This window comes from Stegostoma tigrinum, chromosome 2 (assembly GCF_030684315.1).
Source record: "Stegostoma tigrinum isolate sSteTig4 chromosome 2, sSteTig4.hap1, whole genome shotgun sequence".
In the NCBI taxonomy this organism is placed as follows: Eukaryota; Metazoa; Chordata; class Chondrichthyes; order Orectolobiformes; family Stegostomatidae; genus Stegostoma; species Stegostoma tigrinum.
In genome coordinates, this window is record NC_081355.1 from 124,658,395 (window position 1) to 124,679,505 (window position 21,111).

The 21,111-nt window shown below is 38.5% G+C and overlaps 1 protein-coding gene across 18 annotated transcripts in view; it reads right to left on the reverse strand.

The window, feature by feature from the left end:
• The window catches only part of mpp7a (MAGUK p55 scaffold protein 7a), a 400,728-nt gene that overhangs the window by 104,520 nt on the left and 275,097 nt on the right, over nt 1-21,111 (reverse strand). For all 18 annotated transcript variants that reach the window (XM_059639113.1, XM_059639088.1, XM_059639095.1 and 15 more), the window contains 4 exons: nt 15,380-15,511; nt 13,510-13,591; nt 10,525-10,610; nt 7,904-7,978 (listed from right to left, as the gene is read on the reverse strand). In XM_059639113.1, coding sequence (XP_059495096.1) covers nt 7,904-7,978; nt 10,525-10,610; nt 13,510-13,591; nt 15,380-15,511 — 375 coding nt within the window. The remainder of the gene's footprint in view (nt 1-7,903; nt 7,979-10,524; nt 10,611-13,509; nt 13,592-15,379; nt 15,512-21,111) is intronic.

The following is a 21,111-nucleotide window of genomic DNA, read 5'->3' on the forward strand; positions in this document are numbered from 1 at the left end:
TGCAGATGACAGTGAAATTGAAGGTATAGTGGCCAGCAACAAAGATTACCTCAAAGTACAACGAGATCTTGATCAGATGGGCCAATGGGCTGAGGAGCGGCAGATGGAGTTTAATTTAGATAAATGTAAAGTGCTGCAATTTGGAAAGGCAAATCTGGGCAGGGCCTATATACTCAATGGTGAGGTCCTGAGGACTGCTGTTGAACAAAGAGACCTTGGAGTGCAGGCTCATTGTTCCCTCAAAGTGGAGTCACAGGTAGAAAGGATAAAGAAGGTGGCAAAAACAAAGTTGCTGGAAAAGCTCAGCAGGTCTGGCAGCATCTGAGAAGGAGAAAACAAAGTTAACGTTTCCTTAGAAGGGTCACCAGGCCCGAAGTACATTGAGTATAGAAGTTGGGAGGTCATGCTGCAACTGTACAGGGCATGGGCTTGGCCATTACAGGAATACTGCATGCAATTTTGGTCTCCCTGCTGTATAATGGATGCTGTGGAGCTTGAAAACCTTGAGAAAAGATTTACAAGGATGTTGCCAGGTTTGAAGAGTTTGAGCTCTCGGGAGAGACTGAATAGGCTGGGGCTATTTTCCCTGAACCATCAGAGGCTGAGGGGTGACCTTACAGAGGTTTATAAAATCATGAAGGCATGAACAGGGTAAAGAGACATGGTCTTTTCCCAGGGGTGTAGAGTCCAAAACTAGAGGGCACAGATTTAAGATGAGAGGGGAAAGCTTTAAAAAGGACCAAGGGCAGCTTATTCACACAGACGGTAGTGCGTGTATGGAATGAGCTGCTAAAGAAAGTGGTGGAGGCTGATACAATTATAATGTTTAAAAAGCATCTGGATGGGTATACGAATGGGAAGAGTTCAGAGGGATATGGGCAAAATGCTGGCAAACGGGACTAGGTTTATTTAGGATATCAGGTCGGCATGGATGCGTGTGACCAAAGAGTCTGTTTCTGTGCTGTATATCTCCATGACTCCATGAGTAGGAGGCATTCCAAGAGGAAATAATGGGAGCACAGAGCGAATATGTCCTCATAAAGACAAAGGATGGACTAAGACAAAACAACCTTGGATGTCTAGGGCCATAAATTTTATGATTAAGAAAAAAAGAGAGTTTGATAAGTAGAGTCCTGACAGGAATATAAAAAGTGCACGAAGGAACTTAAAAAGACAATTAGGAGAGCTAAGAGGATATATGAGAAAGCAGAAGCGGGTTGAATAAGGAAAAACACAAAGCATTTTTTAAAAATACTTAAAGAGCAATAGAATAACTAGGGACACAGTAGGGTCCATTAGGGACTACAGATAATCTGTATGTGGATTTAGAATGCAGAGGCACTGTACTTAGTGAATACTACGCATCAGTGTATGGAATGGAAAATGCAGTACAGGTACAGATATCATGTGGACTACTTTGAAGTACTACAAGAAATTCACAGGGGAAGAAACAGAAAGAGAGGAAATGCTTGAGGCTCTAGCCAACCTTCAGTCTTATGGCACCTCACCACAGATACAAATATCTCAGTAAGGGGCCAAGCAATCACTTCCATTGCTTTCCACAGAGTTGTGGGAAAACCTAATCAAGTCCTCAGGATTTATGCATTTTAAGACTTTCAGCACCTCCTCTTTGGTAATATGAACTCTTTTCAAGGAATCAGAATTTATTTCCCCAAGTTCTCAAGTTTTCAAATCCTTCTCTACAACGAATATTGACTCAAAATATTCATTTACTATCACAGTCATCTTCTGTGGTTCCACACATAGACTGCCACACTGTTCTTTAAGGGGCCCTATTCTCTCCCTTGTTACTCTTTTGCCCCTAATGTATTTATAGAATCTCTTTGGATTTTCCTTAACTCTATTGCCAAAGTCATCTCCTGTCACCGTTTTGCCCCCCGATTTCCTTGTTAAGTGTACTCCGACAGCTCTTATACACCACTAAGCATTCACGCAATTCCAGCTGTCTATGCCTGAGATATGCTTCCTTCTTTTTCTTGAGCAGAGCCTCAATTTCTCTAGTCAACTAGCATTCCCTACACCTACCAGCCTTGCCCTCGACACCAACAAACAGAGTCTCTGAACTCTCATTATTTCATTCTTAAAGACCTCCTACTTCCCAACTGTCCTGTTACCTGCGAATAGCCTCCTCCAATCAACTGTTGAAAGTTCCTGTCTAATACTGTCAAATTGGCCTTACTCCATCTTAGAACTTTATGGTTTTGATCAGTTCTATCTTTTTCCATAACTATTTTAAAACTGAAAGTTATGATCACTTGCCCCAAAGTGCTCCCTCACTGACACCTCAGTCTCTTGCCCTGCCTTACATCCCAGAAGGTCAAGTATTTCTCCTTCTCTAGTATGTAGATCCAAATATTAAATAAGGAAGTTTTCTTATTCACACTTTAATTCCTCCCCACCCATGCCCTTTACACTCTGATAGTTCCAAGTCTACATTTCCAAAGTTAAAAATTCCCCACCATTACAATCCTACTATTCTTACAGATATCGGAGATCTCTTTACATATTTACTTCTCAATTTCCCGCAGACCATTATGGAGCCTATAATACAATTCCAACAAGGTGATTATCCCTTTCTTATTTTTATGTTCCACCCATATAATTTCATTGGACAATGTCTCAGGAATATCCTGCCCGAGTACAGCCGTAATGTTCTCTCTAACCAAACACATTTGGACAGGTACAGGAATAGAAAAGGTTCAGAGGGATATGGACCAAATGGTCCATTCGCATATTCTGACTCTATATGCTGGGGTTGGTTTTCTTGAAACAGCACAAGTTAAAAGGGGATCCGATAGAAGTTTTAAAAATTGTGAAGAGCACTAGTGAGTTAGTATAGCAACAGTGAAAATACACATAGAATTAGCTAGTTGTAAATGATTCAGAGGAACAGGACTGTGGAAATTATGAGTTTTAAGAATCTAACAGTCTGTATGATTTAAAAGAGTTTGACAATTGTCCTAGGTCTTACGATGGTACAATCTTTGGGAGATTTGGACTTCATACCTGGCTGTTTTTGACTTGTAAGTGTGTTAGTCTCTTGCATGTTATTCAGAGTATTGGATGTTGGTAAAACAGTCTCTCACACCTTCATAATCTGAGAGTATCTATATGCGTGTGTGTTCAACACACATTTGGAGCATTACTGTTTCCTAAGTTGACATCTGTTTTGGTTCACTGTTGCTTCATTTGCTTTGTGACATTGAGGCGTCTTGGCTCATGATATGCTTTAGAATACTTGGGGGTAACCAAGTTCCTTGGCCAGGAATTCTGACTCTGACCTTCTATCCTACTCATGACACACGATTAAGTGAGCAGTCACGAGCAGTCTTGCTTCTGCTGTGTTTTCTAAGAAGTTTGTCCAGGGAATAGCAAAGGAGGAATTTCTTCTTTCAGAGGGTAGTGAATCTATGGAATTCTTTACTGCAGGTGGCTGTCGAGTCTGGGTTAATAAGTATATTTGAAACTGAAATACATTTTTAAACAGTAAGGGAATCAAGCAGTAGAAAGACAAGGCAGGAAAGCAGAGTTGAGGATTATCAGATCAGCCATGATCTCATTAAATGTTGGAGCAGACTTGATGATCTGAACAGCATACTTCCTCGCCGATGTCTTATGGTCTGCATTTCTGAGAACTTGGACAAGTGCTGAATTGTTGGGGTTGTCCTAACTTACATTTCAAATATGATCTCTGCTGTTGATAGTAAGCCCATATCTACAGGTGTAACTCAGAGCAGTAGCACAAAAATATGAAGATTCTGTTTTGGCACCCTGCACTTCACACTAAATGCTTTAATGGTACAAGCCAGTTGCTCGGTGAGACTGCTGGATGTGGGATAATTTAGTGAGGCTGTCACGTGATCTGTGCTCCATTTGGCACACTGTGCTTGAACAACTGCATGTATATTATGGCCTTTTGTCAGATGGGATCTGATTATCACACCGATATCGACCTTTTCTAAATTTTGCAACTCAATGCCAAAATTGTTGAACTGCAAATCTACGAGAATTTCTGAATTCTCATTTAGATTTGGTACATAGATCAGTGTCTCTAAAGTAACAACTTTGGTACTAGGTCACGGGTGTTGAAGTTGTACTCACATAATTGTCAGCAGTTTGTGCTAATTTATTTCCAATGACTTTTGATCAGTTTCCAAAGTGAATTGTTTATTGAATAGGTACATGTGGAATTTAGTGATACCAAACAGTACAGCACGTGTTTCATGCTTAATGTTGGAATAATTGGGTTAAGCTTGTGGTGGACTTTTAGATAAAAACGCAATTGGAACAGATATACTTGCCACAGAGAAGTGTAACAAAGGTTCACCAGGCTGATTCCTGGGATGTTAAGTTTACTGTCTGAGAGGAGATTTGGTTGACAAGGCCTGTATTGACTCGAGTTTAGACGAATGAGGGGGGATCTCATTGAAACATATAGAAGTATGATAAGCGGGACAGACTGGATGATGGTTCCCCTTGTTGAAGAGTTCAGAACAAGGGGTCATGGTCTCAAGATGCACAGTAAGCAATTTTGGATCAAGACGTGGAGCTGCTTCATTACTCAGTGAGTGGTATGCCTAAGGAAATCTCTGCAGCAGAAGGTTATGGAGGCAAAGTCCCTGAATATATTTGAAAAGACAGGTAGCTTGTTAGAACCATTAGATATAGAAGTAGGCCATTGAGCCCATCAGGTTTGTTCTGCCATTCAATGAAATCTTGGCTTATCTGCTAATCCTCAGCTTCACTGGAGAAAAATTCTGATTACCCTATACTGAATAGCATACAAGCAGTCTGAGGATTTAGCAACGATAGAGGAATTCAGCAAGGTGGTGGTGCTGAAGTAAAGTTGGATGCCTTTACCATACATACGAAGGCCAACACTGGGCCTTCAGATGAAGTTGCTGAGGATTATTCTGCAGGTGGAATATTTTTCAGGTGGGCAGGAGGGGGGTTAAAGGAATGATGTGATAGAAGAAAGAGAAGTCACTGCATCTGATTCTCTTATTATGGTTAGATAGACAAAAATGCACGCGTCATGAAATAGCTTTAAACAAACATCAAACGAAATTGTTTAAAATTTTCATTAAAATCTTTTCAATCTCAGTATGGTTTAATCAACAGCCTGGCAGCCTTGCATGAATAAAGTTTCTAACACAAACATATGACAATGACATGATTCAAAACATGCTATATACACCAGCGCAATAGTAAAGAAGCATTGTGTTGCCAGAGGTGCTGTACTTAGGACAATAAGTTAAACTGAAGACACATATCCTAGGGGTATAAAAGATCCATTGTACTAACAGCAAGGGCAGTTCTCAAAGATTTGAATGGAATATTTATATCTCAAACGATACCATTGAACAGATCCAATTAACTATAATAGAATATTTTAGCAGTGTTCAATAGGGATGCCAAGTTTGTAAAAAACGCTATTTAAGATCATTTGTTCTCTGCTTGACAAAAAAAAGTCAACCATGTAGGATGATGTAACATCAGATTTAGCAACCCACTAAAATAAAATAATATTATTCTATCTTATGCAATTAATATTTTGCATCCACATCTGCATGTCATTGGCTTTAATTGCAATATCCACTTACAGTAGGTTGAATGGTATTGGGCATTATACCACTGCAGACATTTCAACGTTTCTTGACTAGTGTGATGACTGATTATTGTATGCTAACATAAACATGAACAGCAGTATGGAGCTGTCAATTAACAGATGCATTTCCTAAGACAAAATAAAGCTGAAGTCGTTTATAAGTGTTTACCGATTCTAGGTATTCTGCAAAACATAATGTAACTTTGCCAATTTTACAAAGTTAGGAGCAAAATTTGATGCGGATCCAGGCAAGATTCACAGACTAAACACAATACTGCCCACGTTAATGCATTCCAGCCATTTCCATAGGACAAATACACAATTCATGTATTTTTCAGCAATGTTTAATAGAAAGTGAATCACCTGCTGTGTAGAAATGGAGCAGCACAGACCAAGCCCTATTTTGTGAAATTCTGTAGATAGAGTTCCTCACAGTAAGTAACATTAAAGTGAATATTATGTTTTAGCATATCCATTATTACATTTGCAGGAAGCATTTTAAAACATGTACGTATATAAAATGACCATTTTAATGCAATCATAATATAAAAGTTGTTGTTTTAGAAAGTATGCTGATAGATTGTTCATATTGAGGTTTTCTAAAGATAGACATCAGTTCCTGCAACTATTTAACTCAAGATGTAAACAACTAATTATATCAGTAACAAGTCATAGCTTTGTTTGTCAGAACACAAATTATTTTATATACAGAGACGCAAGTAGATGCAGAAAAAATTGCTCAGTGTTAAACCAGATTTCTGGTGCAAACACGGGAATAGTCCAAAATCTTTCAACACAGTGCAACCTTATTCTTGACATTACATCAAATAATACTGCTCAAATCAAAACCAGCTACTTGTTAATTGTGAACAGGCCTGACTGATACCCAAGTTAAGACAGCTCACTGTATAACTGTATTTTATGCTTTGTTTAAGAAGTACAAGTTAGTCTAAAATGCAATTACATGAAGAGCAGACTGGGCTTGCCACAAAAAGCTTTTTGTAATTTGTACAATTACAAATAAGAACAGTACAAAAATATGTTATTCACGATGACATTGTGCATTTTCTTCGCGTAAGAGCTTACTAATCATTGTTTACTGAACTGTTTTACTTTTAAAAATACTGGATTATATTGTCCGGTGGCCTCGTCTTCACTACTCCAAATTTATCCTTTGGAGCTTGACTTCCTTATGTTATCCATCAAGAGAAAAACTCTGGATCAAGACAGCAGCTGAACTGATGAATCTTCCAATACTCTGTTAGAAGCCTCTTCTCCCAAGTGTGGTACAGGCCAACATAACATGGCCAGCTATTGTAATTATCATAACCAGCAAGAACCCAAATTTTAACAACTGTGAGCTAGGACAGCTAAAATTATAAAATGTCAAAACTAATTATTAAGACAGAACCTCATTCAAAGAGGCTGTAAGAATAGCCAATTGGGGGAAGACATTATATCATAGCAAAAGCACTTTCCTGATGTTGAAATCAAGACATTGACAGGGCAGCCTGATGACATTTTGTTTCTGAATTCTTCCAGTTGCTTGTCGTAAACATTTGCCAAGGATTCTGCATGGCTAATCAATCAGATAAGAATAAATATAATGGAAGAAATTCAGACAGCTAGCATTCTGTTCTATCCGTTCATACCAAGAATGAAATTCAGCCTTTTCCTCTGTCTTCCCCAAAGTCTATATTAAGCTAACATTAAAGTTCCAAGTTGCAGCTACATTGTTTATTCACTTCCCAACTTCTTGTTTGAAAACTGAAACAGCTTAATATTTGAAATACGATTCAAATGCCAATTAGAGTTGGCTAATCAAATAACTGCAATTATTTCAGAATCATAATTCCTCCTTCCTTGTACAAATAATTTTAATATTTATTGCTCAAAGAATTCAATGCACATGATAAAGCCATTACAAATTAAAACTCCATTCAATACATGTACTTCTGACAAAGAAAACAATATCTGAGCTGATCAGTTTGACAATTCCTTAACCTTCATCACAATCTCAAGCAAACTGGAGCTGGATCTACAAGGGTGAACTGCCTGCTGACAAATTGCATCGGCAACCTATTACACTAACTTCATAATCTATGATTCATACTAGAAGTTTCCGACTAAAGAAACAGCAGAAAGCAGTTGATCAGTTCTAATATTGTCTGATGAACATACTGTAATAAATTCAACAAAAGCAGTATAAGCCATGTCATGTTCTGAAAAATAAGGTTTGTTCCTGTTACAATTTTTATCGGTTAATTTACTTACTTTGCTTTCTTTAGCTGGAGTCTCCTCTTTCATGCCAGGAATGATTTTAAAAGTTATTGCTCCTTGTGACTGAGCCTAGGCAAAATTAAAAATTGCACATATTAGTTACAATATTATTAAATTACAAATGCAATAATTAAAAACTTACAATGACCAAAGTAACCAACAATGCAAAGAATTTTGAAAAGAATAAAATTAGTCTATCATTATTAATAACCTTTCTTAGTTTCTTTTAATGTTCGCTTATTCCAAGTGGACCAGCATCCATTAACCAGACACATCATCATCTTTGAGCTCTATGTCTGTCAGGATGACTACCTCGGATCTGCTCCCTGGATTTATTTTAAATTTTCACTAAGCAGCCACATTCTTTTATAAATGAAGACCATCACAAAGACAAAGATCTGATGTTCACAGATTCAGGCAAATAATAACCAAATATTAACAAATAGCAATATAATGCTAGAAATATCCAAGCATTAACAATAAAAACGTGGAAAATGGATTAGCTGCTTGCATCAAAGAAAATATTAGAACGGTTTAAAATTTATTTTGAAAATAACTATTCAGTTTTTCCAAAAGATCTGTTTTAAATTCCTATGATATTGAAAAGTTTTCATGGGATATCAACTGAAGCCTCTTCCTGCATTAAGACCTAATTTGCTCCAAGGGACAACATCAATTTGTATGGTTATGTCAAACAGCTTTTGTTATCCACTCTTCAATGTCTCCATATGACTGGTGACTTCTTTGTCACAAAAGTAGAGTGAGAAAATAGCTGAAAAAAGTGCAATGAACAGTAAAATTTTATGCATGAGGAATAATATCTAGATTGTACAGCTATCTACTTAAGTTGTTAGGAAGACATTAAAAGCTGAGCTGGATAAATCCATGTTTGCAAATTTTTTTTGTAGCACACCAATTTGTGCACAAGATTTATGCAATTTATGCACCTGTACATAGTGAATTAGACCAAATTAGGCTACAAAAACAAACATTAAAGACGAAAATGGACACCATTTTAACATGCTATATATAGGAATAGGAGGAATCATTCATCCTTGTGAGTCTGTTCTTCCGTTCAATTAGACAATGAGGCAAATTTTAAGTGAATTTACCAATACTGATTCCATGCTGTTCATATTTTTAGCAAACAAAAATTAATCACAATTATGAAATTTCTGATTGGAATACCCTCACTGGCATTTTGGGAAAGAAACTTTCCATTACCCTTTGGGTGAAATGGGTCTCTTGATATTTAGCTTGATGTGAACAAATAATTGTCTTTTGTCGTATGACTGTCACTGTCTCCTAACTATTTCCTCAAAAGTGAATTTTTCCTGTTCCTTCCTTAAAATTTATATTCTCCAATGTTCTAACTCTCATTTCCTGGGTGGAGACTTCTTTGCTCAGAATGCTGCTGTTATAACTTATACACTGTCTAGTTTATAGATCCAAAAGTATTTAAAACAAACACCTGAAGAAGCTAGACTATTATGCCTGTGCTAGCCTTTGATTCACAATTCAACATGAATCGCTCCACTCTACTCTCTTATGCCCTTTACAAATGGCTATGGATAGGTTACATGAATGGGCCAATATTTAGCAGATGGAATTTAACGTGGATACGTGCCAGGTTATCCATTTGGGATGGAAAAATGAAAAAGCAACTTGTTTTCTGAATGGAGAGAAACTTCAAAATGTTTTGATGCACAGGAGTCTGTGTGTTCTCACTCATGAGTCACAAAAGACTAGTATCCAGCTACTGCAAGTGATAAAGGAGGGCAAATGGAAGTTTGGTATTTACTGCAAAGAGAACAGTGTACAGAAGCAAGGAGGTATTGTTGCTATTTTACAAGGCATTGATGAGATCACATCCAGAGTACTGTATCCAGTTTAGGTCTCCTTACTTGAAGGATATAATTGCATTGGATGCAATTCAGAGCCGGGTTACTAGATTAATTCCAGAGATGAAAGTCTTCTGTTATGAGGAGAGACTGAACGGTTTAGGCCTATACTTGCTTGAGTTTAGAAGGTTGAGACAAGATTTAATTGGGGTACATAAGATCCTAAAAGAGATTGGCAAAATAGATATAGAGCAGACATCTCTCCTTGTGAGGCAATGTAGAAGGAGATGTGATGGTTTTAGGCTAAAGGGTGGCAAATTTAAAACAGATGAGAAGAAATTACTTCCCTCAAAAGCTCATGAATCTGTGGCATTCACTACCCAAGGGGGCAGTGGATCCCGGGACACTGAATAAATTTCAGATGATAAATAGATTTTTAATTAGTGAAGGATTATGCGGAGCAGGCAGGAAAACAGAGTTGAGGCCGATGAGATCAGCAATGATTGTATGCAATGGCAGAGCAGATTCAAAGGCCTGAATTGCCTACTTCCGCTCCTGGTTGTTGGTTTTTTTTAAAATCATGAATGCACCAAAGTAGAACATTCAGAGAAATCTGAACAGAGAATATGGATGAAGTAATAAGATATAAATTTTTAACTGAATAACGGGACAGATCTAAGGACAGACTGAAAGGTAGTTCTTAGCAATTTGTTGAGAGTGGGAAACTCCCAAGGGACTTAAAAGAACATCAAATGTGTCAAAGGACATACATACCAATATCTGAATGATCTCCTCTGGTCTTTTATCATCAACCTCAATTCCATTAACTTCCTTCAGCTCATCTCCAATATGGATAAGACCTATTTTAACAAAAAATATTTCAGCTGCGTATATTAACAGGAGAAAGTCATGGGGTTGTGACAATGTCTCAAGGCCCAAACTATTAACCTAAAATTTTTAAAAAAAGCTAGTCTCAAGAATGGTGACCACATAATCAGAAGTAAACTAGATGGCTTTTTTGTAATAATGTCTTGAACACAGCAGTAGCATTCAGAATGTGGTTTATCACCTAACTCAACACCACTTTCCCATATAACTGTGCCTCCCCATATTCCTTGATGTCAATTGTATCCATTTAACTTGATAGATTTCTGTGTTGTACATGCTCAATGGTTGAACCTTCAAAGCCCTCAGGGTACAATATTCCTTTCAGAAGGGAGATCTGCCATCTTCACCTATCTGGCCTGTAATGTGACTCCAGATCCATAGTATTGTGTTTACTCTCAAGTGCTGTCTGAAATGGACAAGCAAACCACTCAGTTGTAAAGTCTCAAAAACCATGGAGCTTTATCCAAGGCATTTCAAAGGACAACAGTAAACCCAGCTCTGTCGAACACCCTTATTACAACTTTGAGGCTTGCGCCAAAATTAGGAGAACTGCCCCCCAGAGTCACAGCTATAGAATCATACCTACGCGGACAATGTCTCTGATACTATCATCTTCCCTGGTTGTGTCCTGTCGAAACAACAGCACAGACCCATCAAAGGCAGAAGCACCATGGTATGAAGTCAGGAGGAGTTGCGCTGATTACTACTTATCATTCCGCGTTAATAGATGAATTGGTTTCTTTCACATTTAACATCATTTGGGAGAAGTTAGAAGGTGGCTAAGGGAAAGAATGTACGCTGGGTGGGGTATTTCAAACCTCTTTAGAAAGAATGGATCAGTCCTACCACTGCTGACTGACTTGGCTGAGTCTTAAAGAACTTGGTTGCGAGATTGATTCTGTAGCAGATGTTCAGGAGTGAAGAAAGAAAAGTCAATTTAGGCATCATCTTTATCAGATGTACTTGTCTATGCTAGTATTGGTAGGACTGATCTTAGCACAGTTCTTGTGAAGTGGAAGTCCCAGCTTCATGTTGTGGATACCCATTAGTGTTGTATGGAACTATTGTGATAAATGAGATGGATTTCAAATGGATTTAACAACATAAAAGTGGGCACAGTCAGGCATCTGCAACAGTAGGACTGCATTCAACCACAATGTGTAACCACTTGGCCTGCACTCTTCCACTAACACTGACCAGGGTTGACTCCTTTATTTGATGGCAATGAAAAGACTAGGAGGGCATACCACAAGCACCAAGCACGCCTAAAAATTAGGTACCATTGTGACAAAGCTACAACACAGAATTACATGCAATAGTTAGAACAAAGCAATTCTACATTCAACGGATCAGGTCTGAGCTGTGAAATCGTGCCATAGTTAGTTATAAACATTGGCAGACAATTAAACCACAAAAAAAGAGGAGGAGAGTCCCCATCCTCAATGATGGGATGTCCAACATATCAGAGCACAAGACAAAGCTGAAGTGTACTGTCACAACCACTCAGCTCCCGACTTCATTGCAGTCCTGTTTGAAACATGAACAAAAGAACTGAACTCCAGAGGTGAAGTGACAGTGAATGCCCTTGACTCGAGGCAGTGTTTGACCAAGTGTGCATTATGGAGCAAAACTGAACACATTGGGCATCAGGGTAAACTCTCTTGGTTTGAGTCATACCTAGTAGATGCTTATGAACACTGGGGGTCAATCATCTCAATCCCAGCACGTTGTTGCAGGTATTCCTCAGGTGATTGTTGTACAGCCAAACAATCAGCTGCTTCATAAACAACCTTCCATCCATCATAAGAGCAGAAATGGGATGTTCACTGGTGAATAAACAAGATTCAGGACCACTCACATCTCCTCAAATACTGAAGTATTCCACTGAACAATACCGAGGTTTGGTCTGGCAAGTGACAAGTAATAACTAACACAAGTGTTAGGCAATGGTCACTTCCAACAAGTCAGAATCTAACCACTTCCTTTGACATTCTATGACATTACCATTTGCTGGCATTGCCCCAGCAATATCGTCTTACAATTTACTGTTGACCTTAAACTGTAATGGACCAGATATTCAAATGTCATAGGTCAGAGACTAGGAACATTCAGACAAATAACTCATCTTCTAACTCTCCCAAGTCTGCCCACCACTTACAAGGTACCCTCTCTGATGAAGGGTCTAGGCCCGAAACGTCAGCTTTTGTGCTCCTGAGATGCTGCTGGGCCTGCTGTGTTCATCCAGCCTCACATTTCATTATCTTAGATTCTCCAGCATCTGCAGTTCCCATTATCACTTACAAGGTACAGGTTGGGAGTGTAATGGAATACTCTCCACATGCCTGTCTGACTGCAGTACAAACGACACTCAAGAAGCTGGACAATGTCCAAGACAGAGCAGCCCACTCATCACTTTCAATATTTAGTCTCTCCACCATCAACATTCAAGTGGCTGCAGTGTGTACTTCTACAAGATGCAGTGCAGCAACTCATCAAACCACCTTCAACAGCACTTTCTAAACCTGCAGCCTCTATCACCTAAAGATGATACTGCCACCTGCAAACTACCTTCCAACCCACACAACATCCTGACCTGGAACAATAGTGTCAGCAGTTCTTGACTTGGTGAAAATCCTGGAATTCCTTTCCCAACAGCAATGTGGGTATATTTAGACTATACAGACTGTAGTATTTTCAAGAAGGCAGCTTACCAATGTCTTCTCAAGGGTAATCAGAAATGGGCAACAAATGCTAGCCTAACCAACAACACCCAAATCCCCTATCTAAAGAAAACAGCAATTTATGTTGCCCAATCTCAATTATTAGATTTTGAGGATGTTTCATAAAAATGTCCAAAGAATAAATTTGTACCACTTCTGTCTGCAGCGCCTCCTCGCATGATTCTTGCCACAACAATAGCACCAGTGCTTTCATCTCTTCTTATTGTGGCTCCCTATCAATCCAACAAAAAAGAAAATGAACACAAATCCTTCACAAGTCTATTGCTAAGCAAAATGAGGAAAGAAATTCAATACCAAAATGCTAGTTCTCAAAATACTTACTGACAAAATAATTGTTTCATTTCTTTTGTAAATATACTTGCAAACTTTGAAGATTAATTCAAATAAAATGTTCCAAAATAAAATTTTACTCATGACAGGGATAAGGCTTGTTTTCAATTATTACAGTTATATTTCATTGAAAAAACAGCCTGGCTTCAACATCACAGCTTAAGTGTTTTTTTAAAGAAAGTCCCATTCGAGAAGGACTAACATCAGTGAAATCTGAGAACCCTACACTCTGAGTGGATGAAGTGACTGTAAATGGATGTAAGGGAATGCAACATCCAGTAATGGCAAATGCATAATTGAATTTTTAAACAGCGTATTGAAACCATTTGAATCAAAGAAAGACTAGGATTTCAGAAAGAAGTTTTTACAGAAATGTTAATAATGGATATTGAAGTTGGAATCATAAAAGGAAGCCTTGAGATGGAAAGAATTGGAACACTGATATTTGCTTTACACTTCAATTATAATTAATTCATTAACTGCAAAATATACCACAGAACAAAGAAGTTGAAAGCATTTTCAGACAAAAGTGTGATAAAACACATCAACTCTACTTTTGGTTACTTGAATACTGCATAAACTGAAAGATTACTGCTCAATTATTTTTTTCAGTTTCTTAAGTTCAATTAAAATAATTTGTAGAAATTTTGAGCATTAATTCAGGAACAAATAGGAGATCAAGACCAATCTGTAGTAAGCAACATTTATTGGACGTAACAAACATCCAGCAGAAGTCATGAACAGAAACACTAGAAATGTAAAGGTCAGACAGCATCTATGGAGACAGAAACAAAGTTAACATGTTAGGTCAATGATCCTTTCCTCTCCAAAGTTGCCTGGCTTACCGAGAATTTCAGCAATTTCTGCCTTTAATTTCAAAATTCTAGCATCCATAGCCTTTGAGTTCAGTACATATTGGAACTGGGCTAAAAGAAACTCGCATTTATGTTACATTTATTTATGCTATAAGAAAGGAGAACAACTGCAAGCAGGAAAAAAAAAATCAACAAATGGTCAAAGGAGATTTCAGAAAGGGTCCAAATGTCATGACAAAAAGAATAGCTATTAAAGGAAAATCTTGAAGGAGGAAGATGGAAGGACATTAGGAAGGCATTCTGCGGCTTACAGCCAGTACAGCTGGAACTATTAACAGCAATAGCTGTTAATTAATAGTGTAGATAACAGGGACAGCAAAGTAGCCAGCTAACCATGCATTCATCTAAGTATACAAGTACATCTTTGGTTACTCCCTCCACCCGCCATGATTCTGCAGCTGTGTAAAAAGGCGCTGTCGAAACAACTGCATTCCCTTCATTACGGCTCAAATATCATCATATTGAATTTGAACTTGGAATGAAAATAGCTTTGTTTTAGCAATTTTTAAACCAATGCATGGCTTAATCCATAATTTAAATTTTGCAAACTTGGTCCTATTTCTTCCAGTAATAGGTTGTGCATATCATACAAGTCCCCATCAAAAGGTGCACTTTAGTAAATGTATGAATGGTACAACAGACAGACTTAAGAATAAAAAGATATCTACAACCTGCGAAAAGGAAAATGCTGGGCAATTCTAAAGGGTAATTCAGATACAGACATAAACATTGCAACAGGCTTTTAGGTAGCCAGAAAAGAACAAGGCAGAATACAATCTAAAGAAATAATTTTACCAGAGGCTCTTTGTTTTTAACAAGTCGAATGATTTTCACTGAATCTTCTTCATCATCAAGATCATCAGGCATAGGGGGCAAGACAGGGTCATAATTCTTCATAGCTACTGTGTCATGAACCGACAGCAAAGCCTGCAAATATTCAGTTAATAAACCATTATGTGTTACATGAAACACTTTTTAAAAAAAACAACTGTTTGGGCTTCAGAGATTCAAGAACTATTTGCATTAAGCCTCAAATAAAAGCAGATGTTTGTTTTACAAATGTTTTCTTTGTGAAGTAAAATTACTGCTAAGGAAATACATCTCAGCATTTTGAAAAGCTGAGGTTTGAACATTTTCTGTCCTCTTCTCACGATGTCAAAACAATAATCTCATTGAAAATAAAGACAAAAATGCTGGAAATACTCAGCTACTCAAGCAGTATCTGGAGAAAGAAACAGTATTACCACATTGAGCTGTGTTGCATCCAAGGTTCTGGGGGCAGAGATCATAGAATCACACAGCACTGAAACAACTCATCTGTCTTGACCAGGTTTCCCAAACCCTGCCCGATGAGAACTGACAGCCAGAGGGAAAGAAACCCCCAACTTCACAATATCCAGTTCCTTGATTAGGCACCCACTGCCCTTCAATGAGAACTCTCTCCCACAACACCTGACTTCTGGCACATAGAAATTAAAATGATTCAAGTTCAATTATACTTGCATCAGGAGCAACATAAGCAGTGCTCACTATTATTACTGCCTGCAACAAATGTCTAAACCCCATATGCTGACCACAAATGTTCAAGCTGGCATCACTTGGATACAAGAGTGGAAACGATTGCTCTACCAGAGAGAATGGCCACAGTGAAGAAGCGCATTGGCTTTGAGGTACTTAGCTCAAAAGTAGAGATATATATATGGTTGATCACATCAGTTCGTGCAGCAAGTTGGTGAATATTGGGCCAAAGCATAGCATTACGAATACTGAACGTTACAAGATTGTTATGCTTCAAAATGTCAAATTTAATTTAGAGTGAAACAGAACTCGTTGTAAAGGGATAATAAAGCGTGGAGCTGGATGAACACAGCAGGCCAAGCAACATCTCAGTAGCACAAAAGCTGACGTTTTGGGCCTGGACCCTTCATCAGAAGAATTTTCTGATGAAGGGTCCAGGCCCAAAACGTCAGCTTTTGTGCTCCTGAGATGCTGCTTGGCCTGCTGTGTTCATCCAGCTCCACGCTTTATTATCTCGGATTCTCCAGCATCTGCAGTTCCCATTGTCACTGTAAAGGGATGACAAGTTCATTCTAAACTTCTTTCCAAAAACAGATTCATGGTGTGGTTGCCATGGGGAAATTAATCCATACCAAAAGCAATCGAAAAGTAAGTGACAGATTCTCATCTTGATAGAGTAGAAGAAATTCTGCATGTTATAAACTTATACAGAGGCGTGGGGGCAAGACAAAGAATTATTGCTTTGCAGAGAAGAAACTACTGCTGTTAAGTGTAAGGAAAACATTTAACAACAAAGCAAAATGCTAATAAAAGTTTGATTTGTCTTCAAAAGGAAGGACATCTGGAAATTTACAAAACAAGTCACCAAGTTGTGCCTTGCTGGAGGAAGTGAGTTCTACATTGCTCTGGTCAATTGGAAAGAATTTATAAGAGGACACAGCAAGATTCAATGCGATGGCAGGGAGAGGTGAGCCAGCTGGTAAGATGGTATTAATTAGGGCTTAATTTTTTGCTGCTGAACACTTAACAGACAATGCCCAAAGTAACAAACTTTTTGATTTACAGCATCTGCAGTTCTTTTGGTTTTCACAAAATAACAAAGTCTAATAAGAAAAATCTCAGTTACACTGAATACATGAATTTACTTTATACCTTTCTTTTGCTTGGTGAATTAGCTCCCTGTTGTGCAATGTAGTATTCCAGCAAGTCTAATCAAGACTTCACTTCTTCATTTCTGAAATGCACTTCTTGACACGAAGGCTAACATTCCATTAGCTTGTACTGATTCATGTGATGATGCAGAGGTGCTGGTGTTGGACTGGGGTGGGCAAAGCCAGAAGTCACATGAAACCAGGTTAGAGTCAAACAGGCTTATTTGAAATCACAAGCTTTCGGACCGTGGACTTTTATCTGATGACATGTGACTTCAGACTGATTCATGTGCACGGTTGATCAAATTTCTTTGTTGTTTCCACAGATCCTCATCTCTTATAAAGAAACGGCCTGTATTTATCTTTCAGATCCACAATCAAGGGCTGACCTTTCCCTCCTTTGAACTCCTGTCATGCCATCTTCCCAACCTTTTCTTCAACTTTAGTTGAATTGACTTTATTGTCACTTGGACTCAAATAAGGACAGTGAAAAGTTTATAGTCACCACATTAGAGAGGCTGGAATAGTAAAGAGTCCAGCATTAAAGGTCTTAGAAATAAGTAAAATAAAAAAGCAGAAAGATCAGAATATCAGTCTTCCAACCCAACCCAATGGCACTGAGCCTCAAGAGAGACCTCCAGCGCCTGGCCATCTCCTGTATCGGTCCCACCGACATAGGGATCGCCCCACTTTAGGTGCCATCTCTTTGCTGCTACACCCACATTCACCCAGCCACCAAGTCACGACTCCCGTTTCGACCACAGATGTGGCTTTGCTGGTGCCACCACTGTCAGCACCGCTGTTTCCCCAAGGTTCGAAGAGCTTTACTGCCACAGCGACACTCCAGAATGCCAGGAGAACAACCTCACTGCCGCCAGCCTCCGACTGTCAAGAGAAGCCATGTCTCTTTCTCTCATTTGTTGAATATGATCAGTATCGCAAATAATTAGCTCTTTTTTCACCAAACCAACTTTATACATATACTTTTGACTCCTTACCTTTTCATTTTTAACTATCTAATTTGGGTCATCAAATCAACTGCAATGGTTTCTCCTCCTGCTTTCATGGTGTCTTCCAAGAATCTACTTTTATCCAACATTCACCTCAGCAGATTCCCAGCTTCCAAATGTATATCAACACCACCTAATTCTACCTCAACATCTTTCTTGAACACTCATTCTCAAACTGCTTGTCCAACATCCATTACTCATCACAAGAAATTATCTCCATGAAACATTGGGAAGAAAGGGGCCATTTCCTTGGTCTCTATGACTAAATGTGCTGCCCAGCTAATGACATTGTTCCTCTCCCAGGCAGCTGTATCAGGTTCAGCCAGATTCTTCACATCCTCAGTGCGACACCTGATCCTGAGATGAACTTTTCTGTATGCTTATACCACCAGTAAGCCCATCTTTTTGACTTCCTTCACATCCCTCAATTCCAATCTGCCTTAGCTCATCTGTTGCTGAAACCTGCAACCATCTTTTTTTTTTAACCTCCGAATGCAGTTTAACTGCCCCACATATTCCACCTTCTGTCAATGTGAAGCTACCCAAGGCTCTATTCTCATTGTCCTTACCAGCCTTGACTCCACTTACATTTCCCCATGTTTAGCAACAGATTCCTGCACAAGGGGTAGGAGGGATAAGCAGACTAATTCAGCCAGCAATGTCCACATCTCACGAATAGATTGAAACAAAAGAGGAAGGAGATTTGAACAGAGGCTTGATGAGGTGACACTTGGAGCATTATATATAATTTTTATCTTGTTTGAAAAAGTATATTATTGAGATAGAATCTTGGGATGAAAGGCTTTTATTATGACAAAATAAAAATAAACACATTGAGTATATACCAGGATATCGCAAGAACTGCAGATGCTGGAGTCACAGACAACACACCAAAGGGTCTTGACCCAACGTTAACTTTCCTGCTCTTCTGATGCTGCCTGGCCTGCTGTGTTCCTCCAGCTCCACATTGTGTTGAGCATATACCAGTCAGATTTTAGAAGAATGAGAATATTAATGAAACGTGCAAGAGTCCAAGATCATTTTATAGGCAGGGTGTTTCCTCTGATGGTCAGATGAGAACCAGCAGTGGCAGTTTAGAAGGTGTTGCTCATTGGTCAGAGATAAATAACTGTTTTGCTCTTGACTGTTAGCTTATAAATGTCTGTTCCTCTAGAAAATAAGTATTTAATATAATGGGTATCAGATAGAAAAGTGGAATCCAAACCATAACCAGATCTGCCACGACTTCAGTGAATGGCACAACTGGCTCGAATGGCTGAACGGGCATTGTAGAGACAGATTTTAAGAAATATGTAGGTAAACCTCTGAGATTAACTGTCATATAACTTTAACAGTGGTCATGATGCAGTAGCATGCCAGGAGGTTGGGACCTGTACAGCACACAGCATGATGTTCTATTGCCGTACCATCATGTACAGTCTATTAATAAACATTCTTTAAAAATAATCCAGAAATTTGGCCTAAACTTGCATGAATGACTGAAGAACCCATACTAGAACTTCTGTTCTGTTCTTCTACTTCTGTTCCCAAATCCTTAGGTCCCACATGGGAAGACCAACTGATGTACAGCTGTCAGTTTCATGTATTTTAGCCTATCATCTCCCCTCAGATGTATTTCCACTCTTACTTCTCAATAGAAATGCAGTGTGATGCAATGGTGATGTTTCAGAATACACAGAATAGATACATTCAAATGAGGAAGAAAAATTCTAAGGGATGAATCCACTATTCGTGGAATATGAAAAAAACTTAGGTGTAGCATAAAATATAAACAAGAAAGCTTATAATTGCACCAAGATGGGTGTCAGAAGATGAGAAATTACATAGAAATATTAAAACACAACTACAAGATTAACAAGACGAGAAAAATTGGACTATGAGAGAAAGCTAACTAGAAATATAAAAAGATAGTACAGGTTTCTTCAGATATTTAGAACAGAGTTAATAAAGTAACAGATTTTTGAAATGTACAAATTGCTGCTGGGAACACTACCCAGCCCAGACAGAAAGCAGCTGCACTGGGCAGTAAATGTTGTTTTAGAAATTTACAGACTCCTTTTTCTACCATTTCAGCAATAATCATTAAATAGCTCATTTAAAAATGGAGGGGGACAGTAAGTAGGAAACTGCATGAGTTTTGTGAACTCCACTCCTTAAAAGGTTCATGTAGAATCTCTGAATAGTTTCAAGGTAAAGGTAGAAATATTCTTTATGAGCAAGAGGCAGGAAATGTCATCACAGGATGGTGAAAATCAGATCAGCCATGATCACATTGAATGACAGAAAAGGATCAAGGGGTGAGTGGTCTGTTCAAGCCCTGGAGTCACTTGATCAATCACCCTACTTTTGTGAATTAGCTACTGTGGCAAAGTGTCCCTTTAAGATGACGACATGCCAGTTATGTAAATACAATCTGGACTATCATTCACACAAGTTGCTGACAAAGAGCTCGAATTGGCTAGCATTTCACAGTATAAATGGTCTATAAAAGCAAATTGTTAAGTTTTGGATTGATGCAGAATTCTCAGTCCAATTTCATTTCAATTTTTTTTTGAAAACTCTTCACAAAGCAGTCCAGCTCTGTGCAGATGTAAATGTAAAAACTTGATTTAAATTGCTTGGACAGTTTTTGCAATGTACAAGTTGCTGCTGGGCACACTACCCGACCCAGGCAGAAAGCAGCCACATTGGGCAGTAAATGTTGTTTTAGAAATTTACAAAGACTCCATTTTACACCAAATTCAGTGGGAAAGACCACAACTGGATGTTAATGCTACCAGACAAAAATATTAACTTGGATCGTGCTCTGTAGACTAAGCAAAAGCTA